Source organism: Cryptomeria japonica, chromosome 10, assembly GCF_030272615.1.
Source record: "Cryptomeria japonica chromosome 10, Sugi_1.0, whole genome shotgun sequence".
Lineage (NCBI taxonomy): Eukaryota > Viridiplantae > Streptophyta > Pinopsida > Cupressales > Cupressaceae > Cryptomeria > Cryptomeria japonica.
The window spans coordinates 93,093,514-93,110,342 of record NC_081414.1 but is presented as its reverse complement, the minus strand read 5'-3'; the positions used below and the strand labels follow the sequence as shown (position 1 = coordinate 93,110,342).

General features: G+C 34.0%; 1 protein-coding gene across 1 annotated transcript; it reads left to right on the top strand.

Moving 5' to 3' along the window:
- Positions 1-231: 231 nt before the first annotated feature.
- LOC131042120 (uncharacterized) lies at positions 232-6,106 on the top strand. Its single transcript, XM_057975439.2, has 4 exons — positions 232-1,426; positions 1,576-2,030; positions 4,360-4,514; positions 4,661-6,106. The coding sequence occupies exons 1-4, from the start codon at positions 992-994 to the stop codon at positions 5,704-5,706; spliced, it is 2,091 nt and encodes a 696-aa protein (XP_057831422.2). The 5' UTR covers positions 232-991; the 3' UTR covers positions 5,707-6,106.
- The last annotated feature ends 10,723 nt before the right edge of the window (positions 6,107-16,829 follow it).

Below are 16,829 nucleotides of genomic sequence, written 5' to 3'. Positions count from 1 at the left end.
GGCTGCACAACTATTGGGGTCTCTTTTGCACGCCTATTGGTCTCACTTTTTTTGGGGGCTGTTTTGGACACCTTGGCAAAAAGCATGCTGATGTGGCATCATATTTGATGATGTGGCCCTGAAACCTTAGTTATAAGCAGGGGACTTGCCAAGTAAGCTGCTGTAAAAAAATCGAAGTGATTCGAAATTTCCAAGTAGGATTTTGAGAAGCGTGAAGTTAGGGTGCACAACCACTGGGTCCTTTCCCCTATATGATTTTTGTTGCCTTACTTCAGCTCTGCCGTATGACTTTCGATACTTCACTTCTGGTTTGCCGTCCTTCCGACACGCCATAGCTTCACTGCAAAGTCTCCTGTATACACATAAGAGCTAATTTTACTTTGCAACTCATTCTAAACTGATGGATACGCATGGGGAAGACATTCTGGGCATTCATAGGCGTGTTATGGGCTCCCTGGATAAACTCCACCTTCTCAAGAACGGTAAAAGCTTCAAATTCCATGTGCAGCAATGTCAAAATTTGTGCAATTATATACTCGATAAACTCTCCCCCTACATTGACAAGAATGAGGAATACCTGGTTGGCAATGTTTGGACGGAAAGTGTGCAAAAGGCTTGGAAGGAGATATATCGTGCCCTGAAAGAAGCAGAAACATACCTCAATCACTGCTCAACCGACACCTCCTTCATTGAATGTTTTATTATGTCTAACACAGGTGAGGCCTTCGCCCTACACATGCACGATCTTGCTTGGTCTCTTCTTTGCTTAGATTTAACTCTTCTGTGCCCGATCGATGCATGGAATGATAGGATCAATCTTAAAAAATTCCGCAAGAGAATCAGTGTTTTCTTTGCAGAAATGTTTGTTTTACATTTAGAACAATTTGGCTTTAAGTTTCAAGACTACTGGCACCTACTCATGGCTTGTAATCAAACGGCTGCCAAGGCTTGGAGTTTTAAAAAAAATTAAAAAATTAGGGTTTTACAATTCATGGAGAGAAAGATGTTAGAAACCATCAGGAATGAGTGTAAAATTAAATCTGCAACTGGTATAAGTACGTGGCTGCAGATCCCTCCCAAAGATCTAATAAAAAAGAAAAGTATAGGAGAGGGATCTTTTGGGCAAGTGTACGAGGGGTCATGGCTGGGGTATAGGGTTGCCATAAAGGACATTCCAATTGATGCTCGTGATCTGTTTGACACGGAGACTAAAGTTCTTGCCAAGCTAGAGAGCCCTTTCATTGTCCAGATGATAGGCACATGTATTGAGGGAAGCCATTGCTATATTGTTATGGAATTGGTCGGATCCAGCTTGGACAAATTACTTAGGAATTCTGGAGACAGGGCAACCCTGGCGCTCCCTGTTGCAGTGGATATGATGCTTCAAATATCGAGGGGAATGGAATACCTTCACCGCCATGGGATCTGAAAGCTTCTAATGTTCTCATAGAGCCATCTGCAGTTCCAGAACTTAGAAAGCAAGGCTATGGGCGAGTTAAGCTCTGCGACTTTGGAATGGCCAGTTTGAGGCTATGTAGTTCTCGGCAGGATGATCCCAAAGGAACATGTTACTAGAGGGCGCCTGAAGCTTTTCCCATCCCACATTTACCGCTCCAAGCAATTGATAATTTAGAGGAGTATACCCATAAAGCAGATGTATACAGCTTTGCCATGACTTGTTATGAGATTCTGACGGGGGAGCAACCTTTCCTTGGTGTACTTCCCAAAGATTTGTACCCAATGATTGTGGGAGGTGAAAGACCGACTTTGCGGCAGACCTCATGTCCAGCCGTGTTAGCTGATCATATTGCAACGTGTTGGGAAACATATCCAATGAATCGTCCTTGCTTTGCACAAGTTTCCACTTTTATGAGGAAGATGAAGTCATTCATACTGGGATGGAACAATCCTGGTAAAGTCCTCTTAGAACCTGTGAGATCCGAGGAAGAAGCATTTGATGAAATTCCTACAGTCCGGAAACTGATGTCGATCACTAAGGTTCTCCACATCGTTCCCCCTAAGATAATAAGGTATGGATTTTTGCTGTTTTCAACATTACACTTCACAATTCTAGTGTGTCTGCTGTGGTTTTCACATTTCCTTAAAATCCAGAACCCGTAACAGACTCATTTGAGATTAAAATTGAGGGATCTTCTGATGGTGGCTTCTGAGGTGTATATACAACTGTGAATTAAGATAAAAAGTTGTGGTTTTGTTCTGGAAAGCCGTTTTCTCTTCTAATGCTTCTTCCTTAAATTTGGTATGCAATCTTCCGAGTGTTCCTTGGGTTGGCTCAGGACGCGCTGAATTTCATATTGATATTTTCAATTGAATTAAAAGTTGTATCTGCTGACTGACGTAATATTGAATTTCTCCCAGCAGAATCGGGTGTAAGACAAGAAAATCCTTATACGTATATTGTTCATTTCATAACAGCACTCGGAGAACTAACACGCTCACCTTAGATTAAGTTATGCCTGAAACTACCAGTACCCTGTTTTCTACATCTGCTCATAAACAAGTTGCATATTTTTTCATAGCGTGATCTTAAACTGTTAAGACTGACGAATCTCTCCGCCTCTGAATTAGCGATCTCCAGTCACCAGTAACTGAAAGCCCTCATCATCTACATATATTCTTATGATGCCCAAGGATAGTTTATGAGCAGCTTGTCCATTAAACATAAAAATGTTTTTTTTTTTTCAAAAGGGTTAAGAAAATTAAGTTTGTTTATAACAATTTATTTATCTATTAGATTAAAAATATTTTATACATATTTACAAAACATATAAGGAAACATGCAGTCACCCCTCCAATCACACGGACATAACCTGAAAATAAGAAATAGAGTCATACTAACAAATCCTAAAAAAACAAGGAAACAACGAAACAAAATAAGAGTAATGAGAGCTAAGCCCAAACAGAAAATCTTTGACTTTAATTCCAGATAAAATCTTTCAAACGTACTTGGCATGCTTCCCAATACGTCTATGTAAACTATGTAAAGATTTGTGTTAATGATGAATTAGCAGTATTCCAAGAAGCATATGTCTATGTAAACTATGTAAAGATTTGTGATGAATTAGAAGTATCCAAGAATATCCCCTCTTGTAGGATTTGGATGAATGTATTACCTTAGATATAGTGGATGAAAAAGTTGAGAGCTTTAGTGAAACACATAAAGAAGTCTCATGCAAGTTAAATGTAAATGGGTGTTAGAGAGAAGACTTATTCAAAGGGAATTTTTGTCAAAGTTGAGAGGTTTAGTGAAACACATAAAGAAGCCTCATGCAAGTTAAATGTAAATGGGTGTTAGAGAGAAGATTTATTCAAAGAGAATGTTTGTCAAAGTTGAGAGCTTTAGTGTAACACATAAAGAAGCCTCATGCAAGTTAAATGTAAATGGGTGTTAGAGAAACGACTTATTCAAAGGGAATGTCTATCATGGTGCATCTAAGGAAGGAGTGGTTTCATAATAAGATTGGTCCATGTCACATTGTACATAAGTTTTCAAGTAAAATTGATTTGTTAGAAAGGTTATAGTGGATTTATCATGTGAACGTGACAGTCTTATTAGACTTTGGTTTGTACATTAATTGTAATGTAAAATAAGTTTAATAAAATATTAGAAGCTACAAAACATGTGATGTTATGAAAGCACTTTAATAAAACATGATCTAGTATACAAATATTATAAATTAATGTGTTAGAGAGACGACTTATTCAAAGGGAATGTCTATCATGGTGCATCTAAGGAAGGAGTGGTTTCATAATAAGATTGGTCCATGTCACATTGTACATAAGTTTTCAAGTAAAATTGATTTGTTAGAAAGGTTATAGTGGATTTATCATGTGAACGTGACAGTCTTATTAGACTTTGGTTTGTACATTAATTGTAATGTAAAATAAGTTTAATAAAATATTAGAAGCTACAAAACATGTGATGTTATGAAAGCACTTTAATAAAACATGATCTAGTATACAAATATTATAAATTAATGTGTAATTTTTTATTTTTTTTGTTTTACTAAACTTAACAAAAATCTTGTTGATGTGGCATCACATTTGATGACATAGATCTGAAACCTTTTTTATAAACAGAAATTTTACTAAATAAGCCACTGCAAAAAATTAAAAGTAATTTGGAATCATTACATAAGATTTTACAAGAGACTAAATTAATATGCTCAACTAGCCTACTGAATTCCAAAAGTTAATCCAAAAGTTAATCCAAAAGTTATATGTATGCAGAATATGCACCCAATCAACTGAATTTATAATGTGTCTATTATTGTGCTTACTTCTTTTACGCACAAAAGTATTGGCGATGACATGTTGATAGTGTTTCTATTACAACAGAAGATACGATTTAAATTTGGCTGGGCTAACGCCTCCAGAGGAGTCGAACGCACAAGGAGGTCACTTCACTCCTGTGTTCCAGAACATGAAGGATGTTCTTCTTCCATCCAGTGTGGTAGTCGTGGAAAAGGACAGCCTCCACTATCTTCTAAACAGTACGTGCACTTCCCTCCAACTCTTATGGCAAGCTTTCATATAATATTTATATACACACTAAATATTGGTTTTCATGATATTCTCACGGCGATCTCCCATTTCTTTTTTTGTTTGAAGGCAGATAATATTGTTGCATTTCTTGCAGCTGAAAATGGATTCCTGACGTGGGATTGGCGGATGAAGATAGCTTTCGATGTGGCTTCGGGCTTGGCGTTTCTTCACGACTCAGGTTTGATACATGGCAATGTAAACTCCTCCAACGTACTTCTGCCGGACGAGATAAACAGAAGAACCCGCCTAGCAGATTCTTGTTCGGCGGGTCTTGTGAAAAACTCAGATTCTGGTATGGCGGATCTTGATAAATACTCAAGTGGATCCTGGGGATACATGGCACCGAAGCAGTTTTATAGCAGAAAATTTTCTAAAAAATCGGACGTGTATAGTTTTGGAGTGCTACTCCTTGAACTTCTCACCGGTAAGGACCCTATCAAGGCTAGCACACATCTTCCCAAGTTGATTTTCTCCATTGACGATGAAAGGTGGGCGATGGAAATGTTGGATAAGAGGCTGGGGAGTTATATGGACATCCCAAACGTGTTGGCAATGTATAGTATAGCAAAGCAATGTACTTCTCTCCATGAATATAGCCGTCCTAGGATGTTTGAAGTTGTCATAATGATTGCAAATTCGTCGAAGGTGTCAGAAGAGAGCACGACGAATGTGACATTTGATAAGAACTGGGCATCGTTGGAGAATGAAATCCCATTCACCGATGAGGACATTGACATATTATTTGACACAGAGCAACTGCAATTTGAAGAGTCACTTGACAGAGAGCAACAATATAGCCGTCCTAGGATGTTTGAAGTTGTCATAATGATTGCAAATTCGTCGAAGGTGTCAGAAGAGAGCACGACGAATGTGACATTTGATAAGAACTGGGCATCGTTGGAGAATGAAATCCCATTCACCGATGAGGACATTGACATATTATTTGACACAGAGCAACTGCAATTTGAAGAGTCACTTGACAGAGAGCAACTGCAATTTGAAGAGTCACTTGACAGAGAGCGACTGCAAGAGTTTTCTTTTCAAGATTTATATGAAGAGTCACTTGACATAGAGCAACCGCAAGAGTATTCTTTTCAAGATTTATATGAAGAGTCTTATTTTCAAGATTTGCATGAATAGTCTTTTCTGTCCAGATCTTAAAACTTTTCTTATCAAGAAATTTATTACTCTGCAACAGCCCATACATACTACATAGACCATGTGTTGCCCATGCTCGACATTGACGACTTTCAATTCTGGCCGTTTGTGATTTGAAGTGAAAAAATGTAGGGTAGAAGCAAACAGCAGTTTTGTTTTCTAAATTGCAGCAACAGCAGTTTGATATTTTCTATGTAAGAGTATTTTGAAAAAGACAGCATCTGGTTCATTTTTAGTGTCTTTTCTTTGTAAGAGCAGCAGCTCTATCGTATTTGAGTGCAGTTTTATTTGTAAGAGCAATAGTCTATATAGTTTGTATTGCATTGAGTATATGTATAAAAAAAAAATTGAATGGAAAGAGTTAGACATATTTTTAATTGAATCTATTTATCTGAGTTGAATGATATACGTATCTTAATGGAAAAAGCTGAAACCTCTGTGTTGATTAGTTGAGCCTATGTTTCAGTTGTCTTTTATTTATTTTTATTCACTAGTTTTTCTTTCATCGGATATCAATGCCAAGTTAATGACATCCTCTTTTGGTACAAGTCTTACAAATGTCTAAATTCTCAGTTTAGTGGGAAGAATTATGAATATTGATATTATGAATATTGGTCAATCACAATGAAAGGCTTGTTTAGATTTCTAAGACAATGGATTTTCTGAACCTGCAGATGCAACAAGAAATAATGCAGTGTCTCGAGTAGAGAAGGATATGCATGCTTAAGGGTAATAGAAAAAAGGACTTCAAGGTTCTCTTCTACATCTTTCAACCAGTGCACGAGACCATCTTTTCGAGGGTTTCAAGATTACTGGCACCTACTGATGGCCTGTAATCGAACAGCTGCCAGGGTTTGGACTTCAAAACCAAAAATAAAATTTGGGTTTTACAATTCATGGAGAGAAAGCTGTTAGAATCCATCAGGATCTACCTATGTGCCTGCAGATCCCAGCCAAAGATTTAATAAAAACAAAAATATAAGAGAGGGATCTGTTGGAAAGTGTACGAAGGGTTATGGCTGGGGTATAAAGTTGCTCTAAAAGACACTCCGATTGATGCTCGTGTTCTATTTGACAGGAAATTGCAGTTCTTGCCAAGCTACATAGTACTTTCATTGTCCAGTTGATAGGCACATGTATTGAGGGAAGTCATTGCTATATTGTTATGGAATTGGTCAGATCCAACTTGGACAAACTACTTAGGAATATTGGAGGCAGGTCACCCCTGGTGCTCCCTGTTGCAGTGGATATGATGCTTTAAATTTTGAGCGGAATGGAATCACTTCACCGCCAGGGAATCATCAAAGCTTCTAACGTTCTGATAGAGCCGTCTGCAATTCTGGAATTTACAGAGGAAAGCTATCGGCAAGTTAAGCTCTGCAACGTTGGAATGGCCAGTTTGAGGCTATCTAGTTTTCGGTGTGAAGATTCCAAGGGTACATCTTACTCGAGGGCTCCTCAAGCTTTTCCCTTTCCAGATGAAAAATTACTTCAAGAATCTGATACCCTAAATGAGTATACTATTGCTAGGGTTTTCCTTGAAATTCAGAACCTGCAACAAAAGTAGAAGCATTTGAGATTTGAATTGAGGAAACTTCTAATGTAACTACTATCCTTGCTGGCATCCCTGGGGTAAACACAAGTGCTAATTGAGCTAAAAATCCCTTGCTGCCTTAGTTCTGAAATTTCGTGTTCTCTTCTAACCCTTCATCCCTAAATTTGGTAAAGAATAATCTAATTCCCTGGCCTTCTTTAGTACTGAATTTCTCCTACCAGAAACGCGTGGAAGACAGGAATTTCCTTACAGATAAATGGTCCCTTTCGTTTATCTCATAATAGTGCTTATAAAACTTACACGCTTTCCTTAGGATAGTTTAAAACCAGCTTTTCCGTCAAACATGAAAATGCTTGTTTTTCCTAAGAAAGCCCTGTTTTTGATAAAATCAGGTTTGTTCATAACGTATTTGACTTTAATCCCAGATATCTTGGGAGGGTACTTGGCACGCTTCCGAATAAATTTATACAAACTATATAGGGAATTGCAAAAGTATTTCAAGAATATCCTTTCTGTGTATGATTTATCATGTGAGCATTATCATTTTATTAGAGTCAGATTTTTATATTAATCATAATATGAAAGTTTTATAAAATATTAGGGGTTACAAAATATGTGCTGTTTTAATATATAGTTATTATAGTTTAATTAATAAATTTTTATTTTATTTATTTTATGTTATTTTGGTATTTTAACAAAAAGTTTTGTTGATGTGGTATCGCATTTGGTGATGTGGATCTGAAATCTTAATTATAAGCAAGGATTTAACTAAGTCATTTCAAATAATTGAAAGTGATTTGAAATCACCACATAAGACTTTGAAGAGTATGAAATTAGTGTCTCAACTAATGAATCCCATCTCCTATACCATAATTTATATGTTTATAACTATTTAAACTAAATATTATACAATAAACATTCAAAAACATAGTTAAAAATTAATTAACTGCAACCAATTAACTGAATTTATAATCTCTCTATTACTTCAATAATTATTGTGGGCAAAAATATTGATATTGATATCTATTACAACAGATAATACAATATAAAGGTAGCCGGTACAATGCCTTCAGAGAAATTGAAAGCACGAAAAGATCACAACACTCGTGTCCCTGAATATGAAGAATTCTTTTGATCTAGACCATATTCTTCGATCCCCTATGGAATACTTGGATGTGGGCACCTTTGGGAACTACGTATAGAGCTAATTTTTGTTGTTTTTCTCATTTGCTCAAGAGATTGCCACTACACGAATACAAGGGCAGCAAAAGTTATTTTGAAGGATATTTTCGAGCATTAAGAAGTCTGAAGCATACCAATGTAGTGAGTTTGCAGGGGTCTTATATTTTAAGACAATAAATTGTGCTTGTATATGATTCTCTTCCCAGTGGCAGCCTCTACTCTCTTCTACACAGTATGTGCACTTCACTCCAACTCTTATATGCCAAGATTTCATCTAATATTAATATACACACTAAATTGTTTTCGTGATATTCTTACAGTATAATCAGCCATTTCTTTTATTGTGGATAAGTAGATAATATTCTTTTAACTGTTACAGGTGAAAAAAAACCTTGGAGTGGGATAGGCAAAAGGAGATAACGGTAGATGTGGCGTCAGGATTGGCGTATCTTCATCAGTGAGGTAGGTTAATTTATTTAAAATCAAATTAAATGTAAAATATAATATTTTGAACTTTAATAATTTAAGTTAATCCTTATTCAATGTTTATATCTTAAATATATGAATAATAATAATACTTTTATAATTTTAATAATTTTTTTCATCTAAATTATTTAAAACAAATTTAATGAAAATTAATAATTTTTTTAATTCAAATAATTTAATTTTAATAAGATTACTTAAACATTTTTAAAAAATTAAATTGACTTTCACTAAAGGCAAACCCAAATTAAAATCTAACCATTATAAAATTACTTAAGGGTTAAAGTTAAATTTGATTTATATTTAAGATTGGGTTCTAATTTGGTTTAGAGTTAGGATTCAATTATGTTTAAGATTGAGTTTTACATAAAACATCATTCAAAAGATCTCTTGAAACTAGTGATGGAAGAGGTGTGCCCAAAAGTTGCACTATGAACAATTGAGTTCCCATATTTTCTTTAAAACATCCAATAACACTATTCCACCACCCTATTAATGTTGCCTCATTTAATTCATCATTTTCTTTTTAAGATGTAGTGTTTCATTTCCACCACACTCACTAAGTCCACCACACTCACTAAGTAATGGTAGTGTTTCATAATCTTCTGGCACTTGCAAAGGTCATATATTTGATTTAGTGTAGCAGAGGCTTTTTTTTTCTATTCGAATTTTTTTTACAAATGCCATGCAAAATATAACGGCCAAGAGTGGGAATGGAGAAAGAAAATGTAATGGCATACAAAATGTGATTAGTGTCTTTGATTTACTGTTATTAGGTTAAACCTAATGCGGGCTCATCTCTAAGATAGCCTCTCGGCTTAACTGCCTACCGCAACCTGTGAGGAATGTCTATTATTTTTGTCCACTCTTCTGCCAACGCTACTATACTGCCAAGTCAACATGTCGATTTTTTGTGGAAAGAATTTTGTGTTTATGAACAATATTGATCCATTGATCCCATTGTAGATAGCCACTCCGAGAAAATACATATTTTATTTCATGTCGTATTGTCAGGCAGGGAAGAAAATGATTACTTCCCAAAATCAAATCAGCTACGCGATTTGACTTAATTAAATGCATTTAATATAATAATTTGTTCATAAATAAACAAGGCATCTATGGTTGTCTTCGGACATGTAGTGTCGCGGTTAAAACATTTTGTTGGTGAAGCGGTCATCATGGTTCAAATCCCTGCTCGGCCTTTGTGCTCGCAATTGTTTTCATGTCCTTAATTGCTCTATGAATGATTATTTTAAAATATTTAAAGGTTTTTTTTTGTTATTAAGGTAGTTTCTTCATACTTCATATCATTGTATTATATTTTAAAGTCAATTTTTGGTTAGGTAACATATTAATAGTTTAATTAAGGTCTATGATTTTTTTGGATTTCAAGATAAATTTGTTATTAGATTATGAAATCAAGATAATCACACACATGAATTTAATAATAATTCTAATTATTCATGTCTTGGATGTAATAAGAAGAAGTATATCTTGAATTTCAATACCACCATTTGTCTATCACATAAAAATTTCTTAATGATTTGATTATTTAACTACAAGGCAATTTGCATTTCAAACACAAAGAAGCAAATTGTCAAATAAAAAAAAAATGTTTTTTATATAAAATATTTTATTTTAAAAATATAATTATATTAAAATACTCTAATAATTTAAATGGATGGCTCTATTCTGTCAACATGTAGGTTTTTAATCCTATGAAATTGAACACCCCTCTGTCAAAGAAGTTGTGGATATGCCCACTACATGGTTGTAAAATCTTCTTAATCGATGGATATACTGGACATTGATATTGGCTTTTCACATTCCTCTAAAATTTAGAACATGTAACACAAGCATTTGAGATTTAAATTTAGTGACCTTCTAATATAACTATTTACCTTTTGTTGGCTCCCTTGACGTAGATACTAATGAGAATTGAGCTAAAAATATGGCATACTTCTAGGGATCCTCTTTTTTTCTTTTTTTTTTTTGTTTATGATGCTTCTTTCCTAAATTTGGCTTCCACTTGTTAATCGGTTATACAATAATCTAAATCCCCAGTCACCTTTACCTATTTCTCACTCAGGGTAAGGTTCCATGAGGGGGGCTTTAGGATTTATTTTCATGGAGCAGGAGGTCTCATGAAAAAAAAAAATTATGCTACAGGATTAATTTGAACCTTTTCTTGAAAAATAGCAAACCCTACTTTTTAGGACTGTATATTTTAGCAGGTGCATTTTGGATGGGGCTAGAAATTGCCCCACCAACTTATGATTTTTTTCAAACACTTGTTAATTAGCCGCTATTTTAAATTCCTATAAATAATGAAATTCAAGGAAAATGGTGTTTATTTATTATTTTTTTATTTGCAACATTCTTCATGAGATCACCATCTTCCCTAAATATCAAAGCTTAAACTTTTAAGTTGAACTACACTACTAAATCATGAGACCACCAACATTAAAATATTCCTAGAAAGTCTCAGCAACGCCTACTAAATTTTTTTAGGAAGCCTCCCTCCATAAGACCTTACCATTAAACCATGGAAAACCCTACACATAAATGTTCCCATTCTATCTCATAAAACTAACACATTGTCCTTAGATTATGTCTGGAACTACTAATAACCTTTTTTCTACAAATTTACAAGTTACATGTACGAAGATCAAGTCTAGTTTGTTGTTTTTGACATTTATCTCCTATAATCACATTTAGCATAAAAGTGCTCGACTAAATTTTATTGGGAAAATTCTTGATTGATGAATCTAGGGGCTTTAATCTTGTGGTGGTTGATTGCTTTATTTTTCTTGTCGTGTGTATTAGCAATGAATAAATCTCATATCGAACTCCTAACTTTGTATAATTATACTTCACAAATAAAATCAGTATAGAACTATCTAATGGGAAAGGGTTATCTTATCTATCTAAATAAAACCATTTCTCCACCTACTAATCCTAATGAAATGACAAGGTGGGATCTAGTAATCATGAGGAAACACTTTGATGCATATGTTCATTAGTGTCTTTTAGGTTTTTTTATTTTATATTAAATCACATAAAACACCTACAACATGATAGAAAAATGGTGTCTCAACCTTGCAATAACAAAAGTTTATGCACTTATATACCCAACAAACTCTTGTTGCAAAAGGGTCAAGGCCCTTTAAAGATCCCTTCTTACCTAATCAAGCATAAAAAAAATTAGCACTTATATAGTGAATAAACTTTCCCTCTACATATACAATATTAGGAAATATCTAGGTGGGGATATTTAGAGAAAACATGTGCAAACATCTTAGAAGGAAATGTTTCATGTCATGGAAGAAACTCAAACACTACTCAATTGAAAGCTTGTGGATAAAATGTTTTATACTGGCTAACATAAGTGATGCCTTTTTTCTACACATGCATGAACCTAATTGGTTTCTTCTTTGGTTTGGTTTATCTCTTTTTTGCTTGATTGAGCCTCACTTTTAAATTTTTTTCACCTTTAATTTCAAGTTTTATGTTTTAATTTTTGCAAGATTTTAAAAAAAAGGGATAAGATGATGAAAAAATAAAAACAGCCAATATGATTTAGGTGAGAGTGTTTGTCTTATGAGGTCATCAATATACTTTAATCTCATTTGTAAATAGTTTAAGTCCAATATTTTAAAGTGTCAATTATGGAGGATTAGGGTCGTTCTCATGGCGGGCACTCATCCCAAGGACCATACAAAGTGAGTAACTTCCTAGGGCTAAAATTTATTTATTTATTATAGTTTACAAATAGTTGACAACTTCCTAATCTAGACTTAATTAGGGTTAAAGTATAGGACCCCTTGAAATACCCTTTAATACATGAGACCAAAATCCTTGATAGAAGGGTGTTGTCTAAGGCTATGTATTGGTGGGATGAAAGCACCTCACTTTATAACGCACTTGAAACATACAATTTCTTAACAAAAAATGATAGCTTGTCTAGTGAATTTATATAGGTCATAAGAGGATGGGCTTTAGCCAACATTTAGTAATAAAATCCATCTTTAAGCCCCTAAGAAGAGAATAAAAAATTCACATGTTTTTTATTTCCAAGATTATCATACGATGCAAGAAAATTCAAAGCATACATGGATGGACTCGAGAGATAAAAGTGACTAAATCACTTTTTGTTCTCAAGATTTCCTCAAAGCATAAGAGAGAACCATACATGGCTCAATCACATAAATACACATAGAAAAATTGTTCAAAAAATAAATTTAAATAAATATAATTTATATAATTATTGAGTCATCATTTAATGTGGTTACATGATAATAATTCATAATCTTTTAACCAATTTTTTCTAACTTCATTAACTTATCAGTACTCAAAGCGAAAAATATTCTAAAATCAAGCTTGAGTTGTATCTTTTTGGTCACCTTCTCTACCAATGAATCTCCTCAAAGGCTAAGTGGAATTTTTGTCTCTTCACACTTGAAAATATATCAATACTATCCTCTGCATTTGGTCCATCGTGAACCTTTCATTCATCATATTCAGTAAAATCTTCTCCCTACTTGCTTGTAGTTGCACAACTAACTTCACATCATCCTTTGTTTCCTAGATAGTGGAACTAAACCTAATTTCTTTGAGACCATGACCTGGCCATGCATAGTCCTTCTAGTTACAAGATTGAAAATCTTGCATTCTTTCAAACATTAATTATAGCTGGTTAAGATACACTCAACAACTTCGTAATTTATATATTTGATCTTTTTTCCTTGTGTACATGAACATGTCTCACAACTAAACACTTAGATATGCTACATTGAGCTTGTTTTTCCCATCCAAACTTATTTTGAATTTTTTCAATAGTAGTTGATATAGGAGATCTCTTCACCATATAAGATGCAATGCTAACCGCATCTTTTCAAAACTTCTAATCTAAAAAATAAAACTAAGTATATTCCCAGTCATTTCTATTAATGTCTTGTTCATTCTTTCCTCAAATGCAGTTTGCCAAGGGTTGTATGAAGATGTCTTATTTTGCATATTCTTGTAGTGAATCCTTCACTATATATAGAAAATTTTACTAGTCTCATTCAATTCATACTTTAAGGTAAATCAATTTGCCTTAGCCAATTCATGTTTTGCAGCATGTGAATTAATTTTGCGCAATCTTTGAAGTGTAAATGCACCCATCTCATAATTGTGTAATGTTGACCTCATGTTATATATTCTTTTGTGGTGAGTCCCCCTTAATTTTTATTTTTTTAGTTTTATCTATGTGATATTTTATATATGATTTCTATTAAAAAGATTCTTCTAAGAATAAATTTATTATATTGTTAATAGTTTTACTTACCCACTATAATAAAACTTATAAACATGTCTTATTCACAAACATGAATTTACTAATGTTTATAAATTATTCCAGATTTGGATGTAATAGGAGGAAGCATTTTCTATCACATAAAAAAATACCTATAAAGCAGACGTATGTACAGCTTTGCAATGACATGTTATGAGATTCTGATGGGGAAGCAGCCTTTCCTTGGTGTAAATCCCAAAGATTTGTATCAAATGATTGTGCGAGGTACAAGGCCGATTTTGCAGCAGAGCTCATGTCCAGCCGTGTTAGCTGATTTCATAGCAATATGTTGGGAGATAGATCCAGGGCGTCGTCCTTGTTTTGCACAAGTTTCTACTTTTATGAGGAACATGAAGTTTTCCATACTGAGGTGGAGCGATCCTCGTGACTGGCTTGCAATATCCGAGGGGAAGTTTTATCCAACTGAGCCTGAGGTATATGTACAACTTGAGACATCCAATGAAGAAGCATTTGATGAAAGTTTTGCAGAGGAGAAATTGAAGTCGATAACTAGGGTTCTTCACATCATTCCCTCTGATCTTAAGCTGTCAATAATCTCTCCGTCTCTGAATCGGCAATCTCCAATCACCAGTAACTGGAAGCCCTCCTCATCTACATATATTCTAATGATGCCAAAGGATAGTTTATTGATCAACTTCTCCATTAAACATGAAAATGCATTGTTTTTTCAAGAGGGCTCCTGATTACGAGAAAATTAGGTTTGTTGATAACGTAATTGACTTCAATGCCGGAGAAGATCTTCCGAGCGTACTTGGAGTGCTTCCCAATGATTCTATGTAAACTATGTAAGGTTTTGTGTTTATGATGAATTAGAATATTCCAAGAAAATCCCCTCTGTGTAGGATTTATCTGTGAATATAATCATTTTATTAGACCCTGGCATGTATATTAATCATAATATTATTTTTAACATTTTAATCACATTTAATGATGTAAACTTGAAATCATATATATCACTGGAAAAAATAACATAAAGTGATATGAAATCATCACATAAGATTTATGAAACATGAAATCGATATGCTTAACTACTGATTCCTATCCCTTAATCCAAGACTTACATGTTTATAACCAATAAACATTCAAATATCTAATTGAAAGTTAAGAATTAATTAAATTTATACTCTCTTTATTAACTCAACAATGATTGTGCATGTTTATTTTAAACCAAAAGTGTTGATGTTGATATGTAGATGATGTTTCTATAACAACACAAGATGCAATATAAATGTGGCCGGGACAACGCCCTCAGAGAAATCAAATGCAATATAAGTCTAGAATAGATAGATTTTTTTTTTATATTTAGATTAGTTCTATTATGTAATTGGAAGTGGGTTATTATAATGAAATATGTGGCTAATTATAAATTTAAAAAATATTAAATATATCAAAAAAAATCTATACAATATGTTATCTACTTAAATTGTAGATGCTAAATCAATAGGATCGATATTTCATTCTCATTTATCCAAAATATGAATAAGATCGCATCCATGTAAAAACTAATATTGAATATGTGTGTTTTAATCAAAGTAGATAAGTACTCTAACAAATCTAAGTTATTAAATCAAATCTAATCTAAACTCATTAAGCACCAAAGTGTCTAGTTTCATAAGTTATCTTGATGTGATTATATTATTTAGGTTCCCACTTATGTCACCACCTACTTAGTCATTTTTATCAAATCATTATAGAGGAATGCATTAAGTGTTCAAGTAGCAACAACTCAATTAACCATAAACTAGGGAGCCACTTAATATCTCATCTAGTAAATTTAGAGTATATAGATCACTTTGATAGTAACATTATAATACATTAAGGGATGAGCAGGAGAAGTGGTGTGTGCACTAAGGTTTTTGGAGGCAAAGGGGCACTAGGGGAAGCTACATATGACGAGGATGACCCAAATGCAGTAGATGTGGATGTTGGAATAACTAATGGAGATGATGATGAGATGAGAAGGTGACCAGTAAAGTTGATATGATCAAGTATATGAAGTCAAGGGGAGATTGTTGGCTTGATGATGATATAATTGTAATAGGATGTTTGATGACTTTATTTGTGTTGTCATTGATGGAAACCATGTTTGTTTAGTCATCTAGGTCAAGACCAATCGATATAGACTAACCGGTAGTGGAATGAGTTAGACAACAAAACTGCTAAGTTGTTGTCAACTGGTAAACAGGAACAGAGCGATGATCAAGTGACTGGTACGTGGATGATTGGAGAAGATTCAGGTGTTGTAGTTCAGAATATATGTTTATAACATTAGCATGAGTTTGTGATTGAAATCCCATCAAGTTTAGTGAACCGGTAAGCACATTTATAATTGACTGGTATGAACTCTATGAAGAAGAATGAATACCGGTATCGGATCTTTAACCGGTAATGATTTAAGATTTGGCGGTAGATATTATCATGATCATAACTTAGTGATGACGTGTCAGAATTTGTGTGTAATGATAAGATTGTATTTGAGCGTGTACAAGAATCAGATTTCTTGGGAAACAACAAAGTGCTTAGAAGAAT

Coding starts and splice junctions, on each gene's coding strand:
- LOC131042120 (XM_057975439.2), top strand. CDS start 992: ATGGAGAGAAAGATGTTAGAAACCATCAGGAATGAGTGTAAAATTAAA. Junction 1,427..1,575: donor ACCTTCACCGCCATGGGATC/TGAAAGCTTCTA, acceptor ACATGTTACTAG/AGGGCGCCTGAAGCTTTTCC. Junction 2,031..4,359: donor GTTCCCCCTAAGATAATAAG/GTATGGATTTTT, acceptor CTATTACAACAG/AAGATACGATTTAAATTTGG.